This window comes from Telopea speciosissima, chromosome 2, assembly GCF_018873765.1.
Source record: "Telopea speciosissima isolate NSW1024214 ecotype Mountain lineage chromosome 2, Tspe_v1, whole genome shotgun sequence".
Lineage (NCBI taxonomy): Eukaryota > Viridiplantae > Streptophyta > Magnoliopsida > Proteales > Proteaceae > Telopea > Telopea speciosissima.
Genome location: NC_057917.1, coordinates 75,932,603 through 75,956,006, shown reverse-complemented (window position 1 = coordinate 75,956,006; position 23,404 = coordinate 75,932,603). Strand labels below are relative to the sequence as shown.

General features: G+C 37.6%; 2 protein-coding genes across 3 annotated transcripts; one reads left to right on the top strand and one right to left on the bottom strand.

Annotated features, from left to right (window-relative positions):
- Positions 1-605: 605 nt before the first annotated feature.
- LOC122651372 (kinesin-like protein KIN-14Q) lies at positions 606-7,988 on the bottom strand. 2 transcript variants are annotated; one of them, XM_043844741.1, is made up of 17 exons: positions 7,719-7,988; positions 7,539-7,616; positions 6,687-7,297; positions 6,208-6,376; positions 6,006-6,073; positions 5,699-5,912; positions 5,548-5,624; positions 5,366-5,465; positions 5,165-5,272; positions 4,902-5,078; positions 4,379-4,664; positions 4,105-4,266; positions 3,212-3,427; positions 3,069-3,106; positions 2,477-2,640; positions 2,235-2,360; positions 606-1,648 (listed from the first exon to the last, which is right to left on the bottom strand). In XM_043844741.1, the coding sequence occupies exons 1-17, from the start codon at positions 7,801-7,803 to the stop codon at positions 782-784; spliced, it is 3,546 nt and encodes a 1,181-aa protein (XP_043700676.1). In that variant the 5' UTR covers positions 7,804-7,988; the 3' UTR covers positions 606-781. The 2 variants fall into 2 exon arrangements, with proteins under 2 accessions (XP_043700676.1, XP_043700677.1); XM_043844742.1 differs by having other exon boundaries at positions 6,006-6,067.
- Positions 7,989-15,760: 7,772 nt separating this feature from the next.
- Positions 15,761-17,424, top strand: LOC122653252 (aldehyde oxidase GLOX-like). The gene has a single exon (XM_043847222.1). The coding sequence runs from the start codon at positions 15,765-15,767 to the stop codon at positions 17,388-17,390; it is 1,626 nt and encodes a 541-aa protein (XP_043703157.1). The 5' UTR covers positions 15,761-15,764; the 3' UTR covers positions 17,391-17,424.
- Positions 17,425-23,404: the final 5,980 nt, after the last annotated feature.

Below are 23,404 nucleotides of genomic sequence, written 5' to 3'. Positions count from 1 at the left end.
TCCCTATTTTTATTTTTTCCCTTCTTCATTGCATAATTTGAATTTGACATAAGAAAGGATACCCAATACGCAGATGCGCTGGCTTTGAGCTCAGAGGCAAAGCTGACCAGTACAGAGCACCAGCGAAAGATGGGGAGGAAACTTATTTGAACCAACACTTTTTCGGTTTTTCCTACGTGGATGCATGATTTTGTCCACGTGTCCAATGGAAAAGTCTGGCTTTGTTCATGAAAGAGAATCTAAGAGGGTTGGACCATTGAATTTGGTTGAACCATATCAACCCGTTGCTTTTAATATGTTCAAGAAAAAACTTGTTCATTGCCCTCTCTGAAGCAAAATTAAAGAACATAGAATCAGGTACTGGTTCTGTCTCCATTAATTTTGATTCAAATCATTCTGGAATGGGCCTAGAATATGGTTCATATCTGCAACAGTCTATTGGATCTAGAATAGTGAATCAGATTCTGTGCATTTTATTCACCAAGTAGGTAACTAGGAAAGCAGAAAATGAAATATTTTGAGGTAAATTTGGGAAGCAAATGATGGAAGGATCACCATATGAAATTAGGGAGGAATTCACCCTTTTGAATGAATAAGTACAGTTTGGAGATTTTAATGCACACTTTTTTTTTCTTCTTTTAAAAGAGAGAAATCCACTTGATTAGTTACAATTAAGAATTTACATTAACAATTTGGAGTTCAGAAAAACAAGTGGAAGAGAAATGGATGACACTTTTGTATCAGGTAAATCAGCCCACTCACTACCCATGTATAAACATGTTCAGATTACAGGGGGAGCATGCCCCCTGCCCACCCCCAACTTGGCTCCACCACTGCCAATATTCCAACCCCTCTCCTTTTCCTGTTGGCTCTGCTTTTGCTGTACTTCCTTTCCTGCCCTGGTGGCATTACTGACCAGCCCTCTCTGAGCCATTTTCCCCCTACTCCCAATCGATACACGCACTTTCTCCAACCCTCCATTTGCTCCCACCCTTCGGTGCTGCATTGGGGATTTTATGTAAATCTTCTTTTGAAGGCTTCTTCTCAATATGCTGCTCACCTTCTTAGTACCCCCACTTTTCTGTCCCTTGAGAATGTGTGGTGTCTGGTCTGGCAAGCTATCTTCACTTTCTTCTGTATCTTCTTTGATGGGGTCAGCTTGGAATGGTAGCATAGGTAATAATGGTGATGGCAATGTGGCCACGCTTGGTGTAGAAGGTAATGGGATTAGTGAATTACGTCTAGGGGCTGGTACCAGTGGAATCCGGCGTGTAGTAGTGCAAATGGAAGCTCTGCCACTTCTTTTTTGTAGTGGTGGTGATTGTTCAGACATCTCAGGTCTGTTTTCTTTCTCAGCAGGATTGCTGTACCTGAAAAAGGTATCAGTTGGAGGAGGGGCCGTTGTAGGTTTGGAGTTGTTATCAGTGAGTGGTCTGACAAGATTCATGACAGCTTTACCCAATGAACTAGCTGGTTCATTGGCAATCTTCTGGTTTCCAAACACTCGTGTTGCCTGTGGAGGCTTCATACAAGCAATTTGTTGCTCTTCTAGTTGTTGCAACTGCAGATGCTGCTCTGCTATTTTTGTGTCCACATGCTGCCTTGCAAGTTTTCTTTCTATAAGAAGTTGTGATTCCAACTCTTTCACCTGTTGAAAGAATTAGCATGGGATATGAGTATTTTGAACATCTCCCTAACAGACAAAACCAAGTTTTTTTCTACATTGATTATTCTTAAGGTAGCAATAGATAGCATAAAGGAAAATAGAACACGAAACACTTTTTTGACTTTTCATATTTTCAAGCAACATAAATCAAATAATGTATTAAAAAAACAAGGTTTAATAAATAATCAAATTCCAAATTTTCACATTATCTAAATGTAAGGTAGTGAGAAGCTCTTATAATCACCAAGTATAGGTATGACAAATTAGAGTTTTAATTATTAATAGGGAAAAAAAATCCTGCATGGCCCCAGTGCCCAGACACAGGGGGGCACGAAATGACCACCCAAACCCCATGAAAGGCAGAAATCCCACCCCTGTTGATGCTTCCGCACATGCTCCCATTGGCCCCCGCCCTGTTAACCCTCTCCCTTATTAATATGTAGAACCAACTTCAAACTGCTCATTAAATAACGATTGTAATTTGCATCACTCTAAGAAATAAGATCCTATTACTTAGAATGTCTCTAATTAGCCAGCCAGCTTGTAAGAAAAAGATCTTTGGTGATACCTTGTCTTGTAGGTTCTTATTATTGAGATCTCTTGCCTTCACCTTCATGTCTAGACCATGAACTGTCTCTTCCATTTTCTTTATTAACACTTCTTTGCTCTTTATATCTTGCTTGGCCTTCTCAACCTAAAAGAAGGTAATGAACGTTGAAGACAGAAACAAATGAATAAAAACGATTGACCAGTATGTAATCTATAGTGACTCCTTATACTAAGAGAGTGACTTAAAATAGACATTTGTACCATCTGTTTGTATTTCACAAGCTCAGTGCTGTCTAATTGTTTCTTGGCTGGACCAAGCTCTATTCCTCTCACTCTGCTTGCAAAGTTCAGTGAGCATAAAGTCTCACTCAGGTCATTCTCCTTGGGGCTGATCTGTACAAACATCAGTGTCTTTGAATCCCCACCTGTGGATATAATCTCAGAAATCAGATATGTTTGAGATGGTTCTATAATGGTATTCCACTTTTCTTCTAGCTACGGAGAGCAGATGGAAGAAAAAGAAATAACCAAGTGGCAATACATATATATATATTTGGGGGGGGGGGGGGAGATGTCCTTTTTGTAAATGTACACTTGATCAGCCTGATCTAATGGACATAACCAACCAAACCATGGGCTTTTTCTAACACTTCCTTCTATAGTTTAATTGACTGTCAATGATGCGATGATTTTGATGATGATAATCATCTAATCAAGTTTTTAAACAAAATGGGAAATCTCCTTGGTGTATAAACTAAATGATAAGTCAAATGTCACCCTGGTTTATGAAGGTAGTTCTTCCCAGTTTCCCACCCTCAACCCAATACTCTGCAAGATATAATGGAGAAAGTACCTAACGAATCTTGAAGCAAGTGTGTGAGCTTGGAATTCCTACACAAAGTTTTGAAGAACAATTCAAAATGTCAATAGTGAGTGATCAATAAAGCAATTTCAACACTAAGAATTACCATCTAGACCAAAAGGTGGTTTCAGAACCTGAATGGAATATGAGAACTTTTGGTTGCAAGGGCAGATATAACATCGCCAAGTGCAGAAAGAGATCTGTTAATGTTTTGTGTTTCCTTTAGGCGCTCTCCTTGAACATCTGTCTTCGCTATTCTCTCACTTCCAGCTAGGTCAACGAGCCATAATTTGCTTCTTGTGCATTCCCCATTTATCAAGTTTTCCCCCTTCACCATCACACAGTGAATGCTGTACAGGGATCACCATACTTGTCAATATCATACCTCAAATGGTTGCATCATAAATAATAAGAGCACTACATTTTTCAGTTTCAAACCCATAGATAATTAAGATATATAGTAGTCTAACCATCTTGTTCAAAGAGCCTTTGCTCTTTCTATACCCTAATTATTTTTCTTCTTACCTTAATTATTGAAAATCTCCACTTAGTTACAGTTACACAACTAAACCATTAAAGGAGGAGAGGAAAAAACAAGGACATTCATATAGGCAAAAAGATGTCTATGTACATGTAGTTCATATCAGTCACCACTTCTAGATGAAATATTAACAAATAGTCTTGGATCAGTCACCTGATATGCATATGGATAACCTAGTAAATTAACTAAGGAATGGAGAAATTTGCAAACAGACAGCAACATTTTTTTTGGTGGGGGGGGAGGGGGGTGGGGGGCGGGTGGGTGTAAAGGAATACAGATATTTTTCTTTAATGGGGGAATTCAGGAGTGATATAGTGAACATTTGTCTTTGCAAGCAATCTTGTGATACCTTATAATAAAGAGATTCTTAATTTTTTCTCTCTTTGTCCTCTATCTCATATCTATGTTCGACAAATAAACAGTTTCAGTGCCTTAATCACAAGGAATGAGTTTAACATTTCTGTGACAGAAAGGAGGAAGACGAACCAGTGGGATCGGCTACTGTGTTCATTTGCATTAGTTGAGCCAACAGCCCTAGCACTGCTGCCCGTCTGTAGAACTTCCCAGACCTCATTCATGTTGTTTACATGGGATTCAACAACTCCTGGAACATGATGGATTCCTTCTGCAACTTGCCTTATTTCAAGCCTACAATAATAGTATACAAGCAGAAAAAAGAGCTGCAATTAGTTAGTTTTCATGTATATATATATATATATATATATCTCTTGAAAAAAAATAGATAGCTTTTTCAAATTACCTCTTTACGGTGACACCTGCTTGAGACCCTGGCACCAACAAATCTCTTATCTGCTCATTATAGACTTCTAAGACACTAACAGAAATTTCATATTGGAAAAGTCCTTGTCGATCCTTGATAATACGAAACAGCTCTTCAAGGGTTCTGTAGTTGACTCCCCGTGATTCTTCTGTCCCCTCCATTGTGAATGTCTTGCCACTTCCTGTCTGCCCATATGCAAATATACAGACATTGTACCCATCTAAAACTGACGTTGCCAAGGGGGCTGTTTCCTCAAACACTTCAGCTATTCAAGAACCACAAAGATAAAGCAAGTGTAGGCCACTTAGAGAAAAAAAGAAATAATTAATAAAATGAGAATGACTTAATTGACACAAAAACTACTAACATAGTAGTATATAGCAAATGCAACGAGATTTCCCAATAGGCATTCAGATGTATCAAGATATGAAACATCCCATCAGCCTAATGGATTTTGTTTGTTATATACTAAGAAAGAAATTTCTTTCAATCAATTGATTACCTTGGTTTGCTTGTGGCGTAAAGATAGAATCAAACTTGAAAACCTTCTTGGATGCTCCATTCCCTTTGACTGTAAGCTCTCCATCTTTGGCAGATTCAAAATCAATAGCCATTGTAGCTCCTCCAGCAATTTCTTCATTGTTCAGAGGTCTACACCTGCAAAAAACTCTTATGTTCCCTGCCAAAAAGAAAAAGGGAACAGCATTAATAGTCCTTCACGTTCCCTTGTCAAGTTCTGCAGTCCTATCCACCATTTTTTCAGACCTTTCAGTTCTTGGACTTTGTTATAAAGCTCTTTCCGTTCCTTCGCACCTTCAATGAATTTAAGCTTGACCTCGTTCAACTCTTTTTCTGTGACCACATGCTGATTCACTGTTGAAAAATAAGGAAGAGGTAAATACGTAAATAAATGCAAGAAACAATTATATAGGATTGAGATTTACTGAAATATTTGTATCGACTTACTTTTAGACTGGATGATATTGGTGATTTGGGTCATATCTGTAAGGCATTTCTTATATTCTGATGCTTCTTCTGACAACGTGATGTGCTCCATTTTCAGAATCTGCTCAATTTTCCAAACCAATTTAAAACTGCTTTTGATCTAGAGAGAGTAGACTCTAGTAGCAGGAATTGGACTCCAGTACCTTGAGTTTCCTAGTCAAGTCTCTAAGGGATGAGAAACATCGACTCTTTTCCTTCACTTGTCCCTCAATGGCAAAAGCTGTGAAAAGAGATCCATCAAGATGTTGCCTTGAAGAAACTAAATCAACGAATATTTTGTGAAAAATTTCATACCTAAAGATCCAACATGCATGGACTTGCGCATGAGCTCATTTCGGAGCTCATGAAGAGATATCCAAGCTTCTTGGCATTCTTTGCTTTTCAGTTCATTCTCCCTTTTAGTCTCTTCCAATGTTTTTTTGGTTTCTGTTAATTCTTTACACTGCAACTCAAATTTTCTCCGCAGCTCCCAATCTTCATTAATGTTACATTTGAAGTCATTACAATCCTGTAGGGGATGTGATATAAGAAAGTCAGGATTTCTTAAATTGTATTTCAAGCAAAGAATATTGTTAAAGGTAATCTTAATTTCAAATATTACTTCCAATTCTTTATAATCTCCTGTTCGAGATGATTCTTTGTCTTCAAAAATTTTCATCTCCCCTGAGCCTAAAAAGAAGTGTAGGTTGAGTTTGTCAGATATTGGTCTGAAGTGATTATCATGCTTTAACAAAAGGAAAATTATTCTGCTATCACTCTAGAGAATTCAAATATCTGAAGGAATTCCAAAACTTCCAACTGACCTGCCAAACAATCTTTCCTTATGGAAAGTCCACACACAATGGGAGTTCCTATTACTCCTTCAAATCTGATGGATAGACCCTCTTTGCCATGGACAATAGCTTTTAAATCAGATAAAAGCAGAACCTTATTTGAGCCCACCCGAGCATAAATGTCAATTTCAGAAACTACCTGCAAGAGAATTGGCTCTTCATTAACGATTTGTTTTCTTCATGATTATGCTGAAACTACAATTGGTTACAACAACAACAGGGTTGCCCTACAATGGAACTGATAAGGAAGGTGATATACAAGAGATATTAGTCCTATTCACATAAGGAACTGAATAAGCTGTGGTGAGATGCTGAAATTAGAAACTGAGTAACTTCTCATGTACTCCACTAGCGCATGCTGCTGGAGCTTGAGCTCGAGGTATAATTCTTGTTATCAATGCAGTAGGATCAAGCACAAAATATTTAAAAAGAAAAGAATGAATTCTCACCTTCTCCTCCTGTATAAAGACATCAAAGACTCTCATCCCTGGAGGGCCATCTGTGAATATAATCTCTGCTAGATGCAAATCAACAAAGTAATTTCCAGGCTCAAAGTTCTGAACTTTATATGAGAAATTGCCACACCGAGCACTCTGGTACAGTGCTAGACATTCGTTGCCATCTTCAATTACTGCATCTGTTCTGATAACATTGCCACCAGTGAAAAACATGTCCTCTAGGAAACCAAACCCATTAGAAGTTACAGCATCTCCTCCTGCATTTATGCTTAGCACAGGAAGGTAAGTCCTTGGACACTTGTTTTGAGTGGTTGACTTCATAAATAGCTCGAGGGAAGCCTCAGGAACCATATCTATATTAGTAGTCTGCACCTCTGGGGAAAAAGCTAATATCTTCCTAGTTGGGGATTCAGAGTTCTCTCCAGTTTCTAGCCCAGTGATGCCTTCCTCTAGAGATAGCTCCACTGATGCGAAACCGTTTCTTTCATTTTTATTCTTTAGATATTCTGGGGTGTCTTCGTATCCATTGCAAGAGATATCAGGTGAACTAGCACAGATTACCAAATCCGGGGATGTTAGTGAAAATCCCAGCATGGAGCGACCTGAAAACAGGACCATAATTAAACAAATCCCCACGAACTCAGACAGAAGATAATCAAATTCAGAGCTTTTGAAGCAGAGGATAGAGAAAAAAACAAAAATTTTCGCCTTCTATTCCATCCCAAATCCTAAGTTTATCATTCAAAGCCAGTTTTCCAAAATTTCCCCGGAATGTTCCATCCTAATTTTTAAAATTTGCAATACAGAAAGGTTGTGGATAAGAGTAAAATCCAAATACATTACCATCAATAGTGTCAGGATGAGAATCATCAGGATCCGCCATGTTTGCAGTGTCAAAGCTCCGTTCTTGCCTATAATCGTCTGCAGAAAATGTAATCAGACAACCAAAGATCCCAGATGAGAAATCATGAGAAATTGGTCTAACCCAAATGAAGATTGGAGAGAAAGCCCCAAATGTCTTACAGTTACAACTCTGTTCCTGCTGAGAAACGTCAGTGAGGAGAAGTGGGCCTTTCCATTGACCATCTTCCATCGATAAAGGGAGCATTCAATGAGTTAAAAAAAAAAAAAGTAAGATTTGAAACAAAGAAAAATTAAAAAGTATAGCTTTTGAATCTTTCAGGAGGGAGAGAGGGAGGTAATGACTAACGAGGGGATGATCAGAAGAGAAAACTTCTTGCTTTCCTTTGAAGTGCCGCTGATTTCGTTATGGAAAAGGAAAACATTCATTTTGTGATTCACTCTTTCACTCGACTGTTATGGTTTAGACTCTTAACGGTTGGTTTGAAATTTGAATTTTTAACCGGTCCAATCTTATAAAGGGCCTCACTTTTATAGCCCACAAAAGTGTCAAAAGTGACCGCCATAGATTCTCTTAGCAAGGTCGTGGATCCCCCAACCTGCTTGATAATACTTTGCAGAACTGTTAAATTTAGTTGTTAAGAAGCTCGGCAGTCGGCACTATAGCTCACATCAAACCCGTGTGAACTATCTATAGCTCCTTTGAAATCATATAGTTGAGCATGGTATCAATAATCTCTTCTCTGATGTAAAGTGTTTCTCTAGACACCAATGTGAGAAGGAACCTGCATGCTACACCAATGAGGGTATGAAAAATGAAATTTAGCTAGTCTCCAGGGAGCCCAGCACGCCCAGGGTGCTGCCAACCGTTGGACTGTGCCACACACATCCCTATGTGTGCGCTGAGATGTGTGTGGCACAGCTCAGCCGCTGGATGCCCCTTGGTAGCATCCTGGGCACTGGGCTCCCTGGAGACGATCCTGATCTTAAAAAATGGTATCATCTATATGAGGCCCACATGGTTAATATGAGAGATAGTGTATCAATGTGGGCTCCACTATTTTTATGTGAGAAATATATATTGAAATTTGCTCAAGGACGGTGCATGCTTTCTTTTCCCGCGTACGTGAAGGCTTCACATATGATTTCCTGAGGATACATGTTCTTTTGTTTTCACAAATGCCCCTCCATGCTGCCATTATGAATGTTTAGAGGGGCATTTGTGGAAGAAAAAGGATATATAGGGAGCTGATCCGATCATAGACATACCCACCCATGTCTATCAAATGGCTAGTGATCCGATCCTTTTGTATTTGACCACTAAAGACCATATTGTATCACTACTCTTTGGGTCATGGGCCTATCACTGCGATTTGGGCTTACCTGAAACTGGGCTAAGGTAGTTATCCAGTCAAAATCAAACTAGTCATTAGGGCTTGATGGGCTTTCTGCAATGTGGCTAGTTAGATGAGGCCCATGGGTAGGGCCTAAGGTCCCTCTGCTCACATCGAAAATTTCTTCCAAATGAAGTTGGCCATGTAGAGAATAAATATTTGAAATTCTACTAAAAATTGGTGAATATACAATGGACAGCTGAAATTATAAGAAAATTTTGAATACGTGAGGTGTGTATAATTGAATTTGGCTATGGAATTTCACACTTGACCAGTTGATATACACGTCCCACCCTTCCATGTGGAAATTATAAGTGGAATATTACCAAGAAAAGTTTGTCTACACATTGCCGTGTGAAGGAAAATTTCCCTTTGGCTACATCTCGTTACATTGTAATTTTTTTAAAACAAAATTTCATTACTATTTATAAGCTTAATTTTATATTTTTTCTGCCATTTGTCTTTTGTTTATGCAGGTACTTGTCTTTTGTTTTTCCTTTTTTAATCAGACATGACAATGTTTATTGTTTAAGTATGGTTAACTCAAGATGGAGCCAAAGGGAAATTTACCTTTGGTTCCTTAGAATATGGAGCCATGGTTTGAGGAATTGGAATCAAATTGGTCAGATCAGACAACTCATATCAATATAGATTGATACCAATTCCTAATCGATCCCACATTGGTGGATCAGAGCGGACCAAGGGTAAAAATATATTAAAAAAAAATTCAATATTTTAAAGAAAACAGAGGTAAATTTATCCAATCCAAACATGATTTTTTGAAAAAAAAAAAAATAGTATATCAAGCATTTGATGGAAGGGAGAGTTAAACAATCGATCTCTCCCTTGAACTTAGGCTAACATTCTACTGCAACTGGCAGGCAGCCACCACCACACCAAGAGGTGCTTCCTTCTTATAGATTTGACTATGTTTGCTATTAGACTAATAGTAAACACAGTCAGATATTGATTGCAAGGAGCCCTCAATCAAATCATTTACCCCAACTCAACTGGCCTTCATTCTCATGCGTCTGATTTCAGATAACATTATCATGGCTCATGAGCTATTTCATTATATTAAAAAATAAAATAAAATTGCAAGAGATTTGTTGCATTGAAATTAGATATGCGTACGACCGATTGGAATGGCCTTTCAATGAACAGATACTAAGCTAGAGTTTCATCTTCGATGAGTGTCTATGGTCATGGAATACATTACATCAGTGAACTATAAACTGCTTATTAATGGGGTGATTTGTGAATCCATTTCTCTGTCTCATGGTATCCATCAAGGAGATCTCCTCTCACTTGGAATTTTCATTCTCTGCTCTTAGGTATTAAGTTCCTTTCTATCCCAGACTAAAGATCATAACTTCGATCATAAAGGTATATATAAGATCTGCAACAGACCTCTGCCAATTTGTCATTTATTGTTTGCGGACAATTGCCTTCTACTTTTAGATTTGAAACTTCATGAAGTTTGTCATCTTAAGTCCTGCTTGGACCTCTATTGTAGAGCTAGCAGTGATCATGCTATAAATCTTAAAAAGTCCAGCTTTACCTTCGGCTCCCATACTTCTACCAGATTTTAATGTTGGTTTTCCAGAATCTTGAATATTCTATATGGAGATGGTCTCTCTAAATCATGGTTCAAGGAATTGGTATCGGATTGACAGTATCGACCGATTTGTATCGGTATCGATAGAGACCGGTATTGATTTCTGACCGATATAATACCGATCTAAGGATGATGATGACCAAGGGTAAAATTGCAAATAAAATTATTTTTAAAAAAAATTAAAATTTAGAGGTAAAACTGTCTGATCAGGATCGATACAGCCAGATCTTGTTCGGTATCTTATCGGTATTGACTAAGACCGATACCAATTACTAAAACTCTGATCCAAATACCTCGGCCTTCCTACGGAGTTTGGTATCTCAAAAACCCAGACCTTTCGGTATGTTAGATCGAGAGACAAAATCTCCCAATGATTTCAGATCTAGAAACAACAGTTGCTTTCCTATGCAGGCAGGGAGGTCATGCTCAATTCGGTTGCAAACTCACTTCAAGCTCCCAATGTCTCACCATGATCGAACTCCGACAAATATCAGCCAATTTTTTTGGGGCCAATTTAAACATGATTCTAAGAGTCATTGGATATCATGGTCTCAACTTTGTCGCTCAAACCTAAAAAATAAGTGGACTGGACTTCAGAGATTATGCTCTTTCACAAGTATACCTTCCTTGCCAAAGTAGTGTGGCGAGTTTGGAGTCAACCGGATTCCCAATGGGCCAACAAGTTGATTAAGGCCATCTACTTTCTAAACTCCAATTTCTTGCAAGCTACTCAAAGGCATCAGCGCAACATTTTAGAGTTGGAGGGAAGTCTTATCATCTGGGTTCTTATGGAAGGTTGAAAATAATGGATAATCATATCCATTAAGATTTGGGAAGATAGGTTTGTTATAACTCTTGCTGAATTTAAAACTCAACACCAAAAGCCTCCAGATTGCCATTTTCACTAAGTATCGAACCTCATTGACCATCCCAATAGGACTTGGAATCTGGAGACTTTGAACTCGTACTTCCACCAATCAAATATTCTGGCCATCATGAAGATTCAGCTCAATCTTTTTTCCAAGATCAGATATTTTTTATTTGGGGAGGCTTTTAGAATGAGATTTTCTCAGTGATCTTCTTTGCAACTGCAAGAACTGGTCCCCAATGGAGGTCTGCCACGCAGCCCAAAAGGCCCACCTTGAATTCCTTCATGCCAAATGGGTCACCTGTATTTGGGTCATTTCACAGGTGGCCCCCCTATGAAATGACCAAACCCTCCTGTTTTAGTTGGGCTGGGTCCTCCAGTTCTCATCGCAGGTGAAAAAAAGCTATGTCCGCCAAATGGAGGTCTGCCATGCAGCCCAAATGGGACTTTAATAGATGTGTGGAGTGATTAGTTTAGTGGAAGGGAACTGGTTGATCATGGGAATATAATTGAAGGTACGTACCAAAAATTCTCTCCATCTCTCAATTCATCCTTATATGATATCTAATTGTTCAAGTGTTTGTTTCTTATCTTCTAACAACCTTACAACATGCCTCAAACATATATATCCAATTATTTGGTATCACTCCTTAGCATGGTTCGTAATCTTGGATCGGATCGGTCGGTTTGGATCGGTATCGGTCATGAACAATCCTGAGATATGGTCGATCCTTTTCAGGTTTCATGGAACGGTGGTTGGATCAGGAAACTCACTGGGATCCGCCGATCCAATCCGATACATATGACTAAAATGGTCAAACATGTTTCCTTGATCTTCATCCCGAATCTTTAAACAAATATTCTCAGATTTGGAAGCTTCAAATCCACGGAAGAATAGGGGGATCTTACTATTTTTTTACTGGGGAATCGATTAAGGAAAAATTTATTCAAAGTAAACATTGATTTCATCCCTTGGAGATTTCATTACATTAGGTGGCTAAGGTTTTTGAAACCCAGATTTGCAATTTGAAGATTTGGGAGTCTCAAATCCAGGAAAAAAAATGGGGATATTACCTTTTTAAATTGGGTAATCGATTAAAGTAGGATTTAATTCCATAAAAACATACCTTAAATAGGGATAAGGTGGCGATAATGGTGGCAATGGGTGAGGTTGAGGAAGCAAACCAAGATAAGTTAAACAAAAAAAATAGGGATTAGGGTATAAGTTGGCGATAATGATGGTAGTGGATAAGGTTAATCCCGCACAAACCCTGTGATTACCGTTTTTTTAGATTTTTTATATATTTTTTTTGATCGATTTTAACTGATTCCAGGACCTATCCAATAAAACCGAGATATTTTCTACTTTAGATCAATTTAGAACGATTTTGACCGATCTGGATCGGTTTGGGCGTAGACCGAACCCGATCCGATCCCGGGATTAAAAACCTTGCTCCTTAGAGAAGGAAGTGCTTTTTTTTTTAAATTGAATCTTTATTGAGTCTTTTATGTTTCCAAGTGAAGTTCCAAACATATTTATTTATTTATGTTTCCAAGTGCTTTACTATAGTTTTTAATTGAGCCTTTTATTTTTTTTCTGGTGTTTATATAAGACCTAAAGTGAACTTCCAAACACATCTAATTTTATGTTTCCAAGTGCTTTATTATAGTTTTTTTATTTTAATTTCGAGTTTTTAATGTTTTTGGTTATAAGGCCAAATTATTCGTATAGAATTCGATTCCACTAAATTTTCCATGATATTTAAAAATGTTCGCAAAAACAATTGCGACTCTTTTAATGTTATTCGGATTCGTCCAAATTATTTGAAAAATTCAGTTCAATCGAAATAATTGGATAAATTAAATAACTATTCTCTAGATTGGCATATTTGTCCACAGGCACCCAAACATTGAGTTGTCAAGCTCTTTTGCTTTTTGGGTTGGGGGCATTAGTGTGTATGACACTTGGTTATTATGGGAAAAAGAAAGTTGTTTGGTTGCCTGACTCCCACATCTAATTACAAGAACACGCAAAATTCACCCTATTTTTTGAAAAATAAAAAACTTTATTTATATTGATACCCCTTTGCGCTCTCATTGGACTTTGTACTGGTGCAAAGGCTGAATGTATCTCTTACCCCGTTATATATCATATGTCAGATTAACCTTCATACCATAAAAGCAATATGCACAAATGGGTAGGGCTGTACATTTTTTTTTCCTTTTTTGGTTGAAATGAGTAGAGCTATACTGAAATTTATCTTGGAAAACAATCAAGCCGGCGTAGTCCTCTCTAATACCATCCACAGAGGCCCAAGTTTGAGTGTTCGATCAAAAAATATTAAATAATTGAGAGAGGGATAGGCACATTGCCCCCACATGCGGTGACACCAATGGGGATGTGACATGGGACATCATACAAAAGGGGGAGTAAAGTAATTTCAAAAAAAAAGAAGGGAGAGACAAGGGATGCAAGCTTGCAGTATACAAGGGGTGTGACCACCCTTTTCCCCCTAAATATAAAACTGAGTTTCCCTTAACTGACAGTGAAGAGATTCTCCGCGTTTATCGCTTTCAAGTGTGCTATAGGTGCAGAGACCAATTTCCGTTTTTAACTTTTCTGTCAGGGATGTAGCGGCAATCGAATAAGACCAAATATTCAGCTCTTAAAAAATTGAAGTGATCTGGTAAAATCAACTGCCCGACCATACATTTCTGCTTTATTTTTCCAATTGTTGCAGTGACTTTACAAATCTGAGTGTGAATCCTCTCATTCATGTGATATAACTCCATCTTCAAGAAAAGCCCTAACAAGAGATTGGTCTCTTTAGTCTATAATATATTTTTTTAAATATATAACGGTCATAAGTGTGAACCTAGCAATGAAGTCAACCGAAGAAGTAAAAAATTCTATCAATACCAACCAATCATTATATATATATATATCATATCCAAACAAATGATCACATGAAATTACCATGCAGCCCTAGTGAACTAAACAATCTTAGTTAGTCAAATGCTCTAGCACATATTCTTATTGGTCCCTGCATTGGTGTAAGCGCTACACGACTAGATAATGATCTCTTTTTCTTAATATACAAGATGCTTGTATTGTCATTTATATATTTGTATCTATTTTATAAGCTCTTCTTAATGAGTTTGGTTCCTTTGTAGATACATGCAGGTACTCGTACATGTGAGAGGTCACCACTTGTCTTATTTTTATAATTTATAAAGGAAAGAGGGGTATTTATGAAAATAAAATAAACATGTGATTAGCTCTGAGATGTACATTCAGCTACACGTACGTGCAGATGATTCATGTTCCTTTTTAATAGGCAAACCATGTTGAATTTCATCATAGAAATTTATGGTACGTATTTTTTAATCGTTTAATAAATATAATGGTTGGTACTAAATAATTTTATAGAAAAGAATCGTCATGGTGCCAGTGTGAAGATTCGTGCATATGCACCTCTCACATTTCACCAAAGAACCCTATGCTCTCTCTCATCACTAAATAGTAAATACCCCCCTATTAGATGTGATTCATCGATCACCTAACTCCTCATTGATGCAAAACTGCACCCTAGCATCGTAACGGACCCTCCTCCATAATTATATGTTACTTAAAATATAATTTTACACCTTCATGTTCATTCTTAAAGAAATTGTGAAAATAAAAGAAGAGGCAATTAGAAGAATCTGTAAAGTCCAAAATACGGTGTCACACAACACTCCCTTTATTAAATGGGCTCCAAACTCATATCCCAGTAGTTAGAGATCAAAAGTGCAAAACATGCAAAAACATGAACAATAAATATATTTTCTTTTTTGCTGGGGTGGAGTGGCGTGGTGGAGGTGGTGGCCGGTGGGGGGTTGTGACTGTGTGAGGGTATAAGAATTAAGTACATCACAAGTCAATTTGTTGGGTATCATAACAAAACGTGTTTTCCTTACAAGTTGCAGCATTAGGGAATAGGGATACAGAAGGATCAAGGAAACCCCTCCCCTCGTAAGAACAAAAATAAAGAGAAGGATCAAAGAACCCCTCCCCTCCTAACAACAAAAAACCATACCCTAGGACAGCAAGGATACAAATCAGACAGCTTCTTCCACTACCAACCAACCAATCAACCTACCTCGTTTCCTCATTTAAAAATAAAATAAAATACAATAAAATCTCCACCTCGGCACCTCGTTTTCTTCCCCCCTTTAACTATATTTAAACCATCAATCCATGTGTTGCGTGCGTGCAGCACTTTGCTTCCCACGCTAAACCCCCTAAATTGAACCTGCAGACCAAAGCACGCAGCTAGCTGGCCTTGATGACTCCATCTCCCATTCTTTGTTTCTTCTTCTTCTTCTTCTTCTTTCTCATTCTGAATTCTGTTACATCAGCGGCTTCATTAGGTCAATGGAACATCCTCCAGCAAAGCATTGGCATATCAGCTATGCACATGCAACTTCTCAACAACGATCGCGTCGTCATCTTCGACCGCACCGACTTCGGCATTTCCAATCTCTCCTTGCCTGATGGAATTTGCCGGAACGACTACAATGACTTTGCCCTCCAACATGACTGCACTGCTCACTCCGCAGAATATGATGTAACTACTAACTCTGTACGTCCCCTTATGGTCCAAACCGATACCTGGTGCTCTTCCGGTGCCGTCAACCCCGATGGTTTCCTCATCCAGACCGGTGGATTCAATGACGGTGAGAGAGCCGTCAGGATTTTCAAACCCTGCACTATTTGTGATTGGCAAGAGATTCCAAATGGACTCAATCAAGGCCGTTGGTATCCCACCAATCATATACTACCGGATGGGCGGGTCATCGTGATCGGCGGCCAACAGAACAATTACGAGTTCTATCCCAAATCTTCTACATCCACCACCGATACTGTATTCAATTCAACGTTTCTAGAACAAACTAGTAATCTCTACCCATTTGTTCACCTCAATGTGGATGGAAACTTATTCATCTCCGCCTACAATCAAGCAATCTTGTTCAACTACTCCACCAACTCTGTCGTCAAAACTTTTCCGACAATTCCAGATTATCAACCTCGGACCTACCCATTCACGGGCTCCTCAGTTCTCCTCCCACTAAGGAACTTACAACAATCTTCAGTGCAAGCTGAGGTTCTCATCTGTGGTGGAGCTTCATGGGATTCATACCAGCAATCCACTTCAGGGAATTTCACCGAAGCATTAAACACATGTGGGAGGATCCGAATTACTGACCCGAATCCGACATGGACTATGGAGACGATGCCCTTCGCTAGAGTGATGGGAGACATGACCATACTCCCCAACGGCGATGTTTTGATCATCAACGGTGCCGCAAGGGGGCTTGCGGGGTGGGATTCTGGGAGAGATCCAGTGTTCTACCCGGTGCTGTATCAACCCGAGAACCAGATCGGGTCTCGATTCCAAGTACTAAACCCATCTACCATTCCACGTATGTACCATTCGACAGCAATCTTACTACGTGACGGTCGAGTTCTAGTGGGTGGAAGCAATCCACATCAGTACTACAATTTCACCGACGTTCTATATCCAACGGAATTAAGCTTAGAGGCATTCTCACCTGCTTATTTGGATTCGGAATTTTCGGGATTACGGCCGACGATCATCACTCCGGGGTCATATAGTAATATAAGTTATGGGCAACAAATGGTGTTACAGTTTTCGGTATGGAGTACTCCGGTGAACGAGAGCATGATAGGGGTGACAATGGTGGCTCCCTCTTTCACGACCCACTCGTTTTCCATGAGTCAAAGGTTATTGGTGTTGGATGCCAGTAATGTGACTGCATTGACGAACTCATCGTATTCCATGGCGGTGACGATTCCAAATTCAGCTTTCCTGGCACCTCCTGGGTATTATCTTTTATTTGTGGTGCATCAAGATATACCTAGTCAGGGGATTTGGGTTCAACTCCAGTGATTTATTTTTGTATTTTTTTTTTTTTTAAAATTTAATTAATTTACATTTATTATGTACTTAGTAGGAAGAACCAGCCATAAACAGAAATTAGAATAGTGTAATTAATTATTTAATTATTTAAATTTTCTGCTCATGAGGTGTAGTTTTTGGAATGGACATGTGTTGAAAGTTATGCCTCTTCCATCCATTTTGTGTTTAAACGGGAAGACTTATATTAACAGCCAACGTATTAGGACATGGACATGTAGAGTTTTTCAAAATGAGAACCATCTTTGGCCTTGTGTTTCTTTATGGACTGTCTTGGATTTGTAGTACGATTATTTTTTTTTTGGTGAAACTCATGGTTGTAGGATACATAAATTCAATAACCATGGATCGAAAATAAGTCATACTATCGTGCACGTCATAGATAGTGTCTTCATTGTCAGGGAGTCAGCACAACTATTAATCTCCCTTGGATCGAACAAAACAAAATATACAACTTTCAAAACAAGAAAATAGATGTCTATCATCCTCCAAAATAGTACGCAAAGTGAGTGGTGAAGAATATAGTCCTCATTGCAAATATGAGACAATGCTCTTATAGTAAGATTATTTAATAGCAATATTAGGTGTCTATAGAATCTTATCATTAGGCTTATCTCAGTTAGTCTTCCAAGACAAAACTAGCTTTTCTGTAGGACTATTAATCCTTTTTCAGTTTGATTTTTTTATTACCCATAAAAAAATATTCCTCTTTTGTTTGTCATTTCATTTTATTATGAAAAATTGTTATATTTTAAAGAACAATTGGGTCTCTTTATAACCAAGAAGGATACAAGATATTCTTATGGCCAAATGTTTTCAGGGGGCGCAGGTTGTGTCTAGACACATGAGAAGTGGGTGAAATGAATGCCCCACCCAAAAATGATAGCAGAAATGCTGTTCCCCATGTGTCTGAACGCAGCAAAGAACATCAGCCCTATTCTTATTTTTTAACACTTTGTACAATGCTAGCTCTAATGATGTAACATCAGTTCAAGCATTTCCATGTAGTTAAGGATGTCAAAACCAATCGAAACAATTTACCGAAACGAATGAACTAAAACCGTAAAATCATTTAATAAATGGTTAGCTTTTGATTTTAAATTTAAGACTGTTTAGTTAAATGATTTAAATCGAATCACACCGTTTAAACACATGTTATACCGTTTATGTAAACCGTTAAGTAATTCATTGTTAAAATAAACAAGGAAAAAAAAAAAAAAAAACAAATCCCACTAAAAAAATTTAAATGACAATTCTTCTCCCACAAAAAGACAAGCATCCAGTCTAAGACAAAAGACAAGTGTAGAGATTTTCAATATGAGAACCATTTTTGGCCTTGTACGTGTTCCTTAATTGACGGTCTTGGTTTTGTAGTAAGGGCTATTCAATAGTCATATTAGGTGTTCTTAGAATCTTGTCTTATCGGAATTTCTATAGTTCCTTGTTTTGTTTCTCTTTTGTTGGTTTGGTTTGTCTTCTTAGAAAAAGCTAGCTTTTCTGTAGAACTATTACTTTTTTTTGTTTGATATTTTTTATTATTTATAAAAAAAAATTTGCACAATTGATACATATTAGATCAGCTCTTCAATAGATGGACACCATGTGGTAGGGACTTGATACCTATAAGATCAACTCTCTAGCTAATAGACGGATGACAGAGACTCAAGCTCAAAGCCACGTTAGCAAGCCCGCACATTATCGAGTTGAGGCCATGAGGACGTTGTTAAGACCAAGATTCCTCACACCAAACTCATGACTGAAACTTTTCACGTGGCCAACCAACTTGAGGCTCTCCATGATGCCAGCTACAAATTTGTTCAACAATTCTTCCAGAAAACTTGATTTTTTTTTCTACAATTCTCGTCTCTGGTATCTAATAGTGCTCTGCATGAGGGGATTCAAGTACATTCTCACATGACTAGCATTGGCTATAAACCTGGTATCTTCTTGGAAAACTAGTTTTATCAATCTATATGCAAAATGAGGGGATATTGTGTTGGAATTATGTGTCCATAAAACCTGAATTTTAATTAGTTGAATTAATTTGTTTATTTTTATGCATGATATGTCATAACGGGCTAATAAGATTGTACTTAGATTTTCACCTAAAATGTTCTCGATTAGGGATAAGACAACACCCTATTCAAATGGTCGTTGCATTATGTGTTACTATGAATGTAAATTCTAGGGCACAGATGTGAGTACACAAACAATATCTATATTTTACTGAATCACGTGAGAATCTCACATGTGATACTATCGGATGTAGAGGAACGAGATTGTAATTAATAACATTATAGTTGATCCTTTAACCTAAGAGATCTTGTCATTGCGACATTGCATCACAGGTTTTGGTAAACCAATGGTTGATGTCTTTTAGACATATCGGTGTACTGGATTCATGGTAACATGTTGTGAATAAAAGAGATGTTCAACATGGAATGCATTGTCATTTTGGGTAAATATGGAGGAGAAAATTTGGATCCAGTGTTTTGTTTTGTAAATAGTTTACAAAGATATTTTATATGATATGAATTTATCTATACTAATATTTGAAAGTTGTTTCAAAATGTATTTTTGTCCGATCATTCACATAATCTTTGAAAATGGACATGTAAAATGAATTAGGATTTGACAGTATTTTATTTACATGCCCATAGTTTACTATGTGATATTGTTTGGTAGAAGGGAAATTTTGCAATAAAGGAGTTTAATTGCATTAACTAATTTAGGAAAAATTAATGAGTTGAATTATTTAGCTATAAGAATTATCTTTACATAACTTTAATTGGATTAAAGTAGGGATAAGGTAATGGTATAGGCATATTGCCTATGTGCAGGGATGTAAACGGATCGGATTCGGCTCAGATAGTGCTATATCAGCATCCGCATTCGCATCCGATTAGCTTTTGGATGGATTCGGATAGTGCTAAACGGATATGGACACAGATACAGATGAGATATTTTATCCGTTTACATGTAAATATAGCTTTTCGGATAGCTATAGCCTATCCATATCCGCATCCGTTTAGCTTTTTGACGGATTCGGATAGTGTTAAACGGATACGGACACGGATATGAAAATGGATTTTGGCTATTCATTTACATTCCTACCTGTGTGCGGTAAACTAGCAGACGACACCAATGGGGGTATAGGATGAGGTATCATGTAAGAGGAACAAGGTTCATTATAAAGGGGAAGAGAGAGAGAGAGACACCGCACATGTCTCATTAGACTATGTTTTGTAAATAGGATCTCCCATGTACCCCTTTTAAATAACAATCAGTCGTGATCCTCTCTTCCTATATTATATATATATGTAATATTATATACTATAATTAATAAGTACTATACTAACCCAAACCCGCCCTCGGGTTGAAAATCGTCGAGCCCGAGCTGCGGTTCGGCGTTGGCCAATTGAGTAAACTATCATTGCTTACACGTAAGGCAAGTTGGATTGGGGAATCCTAATTTCACTCAAATAAGGCAACCCTTTATGGGTTTTTATAAAAGCAAGCAAAGGGAGAGGAGACATTCACCTTTTTGGCTCCCTCTCCTTTGGTGTGCTTTGGTGAATTAGGGTTTGAAAACCTGATGCAGGCCCAGATGACATCGCTGCTCTGGTGGAGGCTTGCCAAAAGCATCCTAAGACACTAAGGCCTTGTTTGTTTGACTGGGACTTAGATGGGATGAGAGAATTGGAGTCAGAAAGTACTGATTTGACACTTCAAAATCCCACTCCAATCTTGTCTTGTTTGTTTAACCTAAGATGGTGAACTTACAAAAACCCAAAGAACAACGTTAAATGCTTTGTCTACTGACATGACACTTGAAAATCTCATCTCTGTGCTAGCCAAAGTCCCACAAATAATAAAGGATATTGGATACTCTTCGTGGGAAAAATAAAAATCTCACCCATGTTCCCCAACTCACTACATTGTGGGACCCAATCTACGAACCTTGCCTCTATTGGGGCTTACGAAAAAACCCTTAGTGCAAGAATTTAATATTTTGGATAAACCTAAAAAGATGTTAAACCATTCTTGAGCCTGCATGGATGCTGTCTCAGTATTGGCTACAACTTACTCAAATCTTACCTGATTCATATGATGTTTGTATTTCTGCGAATGCACTAGGGTTAGGTAAATAGGCATCAAACAGGTTCGGGAGCCAAGATCTCTTAGAACGAAATCCCTGGGAGTCTAGGACGAGCTAATATGTAGCGCTCATCCAAAAAGAAGATGAAAAGGTTGAGTTTCATAGTAGAATTTTCCATTTAGGTCCTTTCCTTTCCCCTTTACGGAAAATCCAAAACAACCCTTGCCAAACTAATAAGCTTCAAACGCTCATAGAGTTTCATTCTAGCCAATCTAGGATGCTTGAAAACCCACTAAACAAGAAATGCCAACGTTAATATTTCTGCCATGTTGTAAGTTGGTTAGCTATAAGTGTTGATGCGGTTAAGGTTTTTCAATTGGGTCAATTGGGCCTTGTAATAATTTGTTTTGGACCATTGTTGGGTTCTATATATGGGCCTTGAATTTTTTATTTTGAGTTTTTTTTGTTTTATTTTATTGTATTAATTTTTTTTTTTATAATTTCAAAATTTAAGATGTATAGTTGAATTGACCAATCCGCACCATTTCTTAGATATTTTCAATAGACAGGAATCTCTATAAAATGTTCTACATCGAATCCTTTTTATATCCGTTAGACAGGGAAACCTATCATATATATATATGTATGGGTCACAAATGTAAACCTACCAATGAAGTTAACAGAAATACAAAAGTTTAGCAATATAGCAAGGGACCATTATATCATACCATTTATGGAACTCAGAAAAACCCAAAAAAGGGAAAGGAAAATAGTCCATCATTAATTATTAAATTAAAAAAGAAGATACTCGTGTAATGACCATCATTTGTATATATTTCGTAACCTCTTCTGAATAAGCAAACCATGTTGAATTTCACTAATAGAAATTCGTGGTCCTAATGAAACCTTGCTTGGAAGGAGGCCGGCCTCACACATGAAAATCATTCACAGATCCTCCACCTTTGCTAAAAATCATCTATTTTCATTTATGAGTTTTATCTTTTTGAATCATTAATTAGAAAAGCATACATGTGCGGTCACACGATCAAACAGTGTACATGTCCCCTCATAGACTTTCTCTCTCATCTGTCTTCCTTTACTGACATAAGTTCATCTGTATATAAATCGGCATTCGCTGAAACATCTCTCCTCCTTTAAATGTGTATGATATTAATATAAGAGATTAGCATGTTGATTACTCTCTCGTACTTTTTATATTATTTGAAATGTATTTTGTTTTTTTTTTTTTTTGAAAATTTAGAGAAAAAGGGAAATAAATTAATCATTTATCAACACACAAAAAGAACTGAACAAGGATTCAAATTGACTGGAAAAAGTTTGGCTGTACCCCGAGTTGCAGTCATGTACTTTCTGCCCTTGGGGATTTGATATCCCTTTTAGGATATTTTGGAAAATACTAAAACCTAATGGGATATTTGTGAACTCAAAAAGAAAGGAAATTATTCCAATTTGAGTGTGGAGTACTCCGATGAACGAGCGCATGATAGGGATGAATCAAAGGTTGTTGGTGTTGGATGCCAGTAACGTGACTGCACTTACGAACTCATCGTATGGTATGACGGTGACGAATACCTAGTGAAGGAGTGAGGGGATTTGGGTTTGTAGTTTTTAAATAAATTAGATTTTGTCACACGAAAGAGATTCAAATAAATTAAGGATAACGAAAAGAACTCCATGCGTACGTGTAACCCTAAAAATCCAGCAAATCATGTCCATTTAGTGACATTACAAGATAAAAAAAACAGAGATGCCAACTTTATATTAATATAAAGTGGATTTATTCATGATGTAGGGTACCCTTGATGGTTTGTATAATTTTTTCTATTTTTTTTCTTTGGGCAATAAATTGGATTTCCCCATTAAAAAA

What these genes read in the sequence shown, in the direction of transcription:
- LOC122653252 (XM_043847222.1), top strand. Translation starts at nt 15,765, where the DNA reads ATGACTCCATCTCCCATTCTTTGTTTCTTCTTCTTCTTCTTCTTCTTT.
- LOC122651372 (XM_043844741.1), bottom strand. Translation starts at nt 7,803, where the DNA reads ATGCTCCCTTTATCGATGGAAGATGGTCAATGGAAAGGCCCACTTCTC. An exon ending in GCAGGAACAGAGTTGTAACT is followed by an intron (nt 7,617 to 7,718) that starts GTAAGACATTTG and finishes CATTTTCTGCAG; the next exon opens with ACGATTATAGGCAAGAACGG. An exon ending in GAGATTATAAAGAATTGGAA is followed by an intron (nt 5,913 to 6,005) that starts GTAATATTTGAA and finishes CATCCCCTACAG; the next exon opens with GATTGTAATGACTTCAAATG.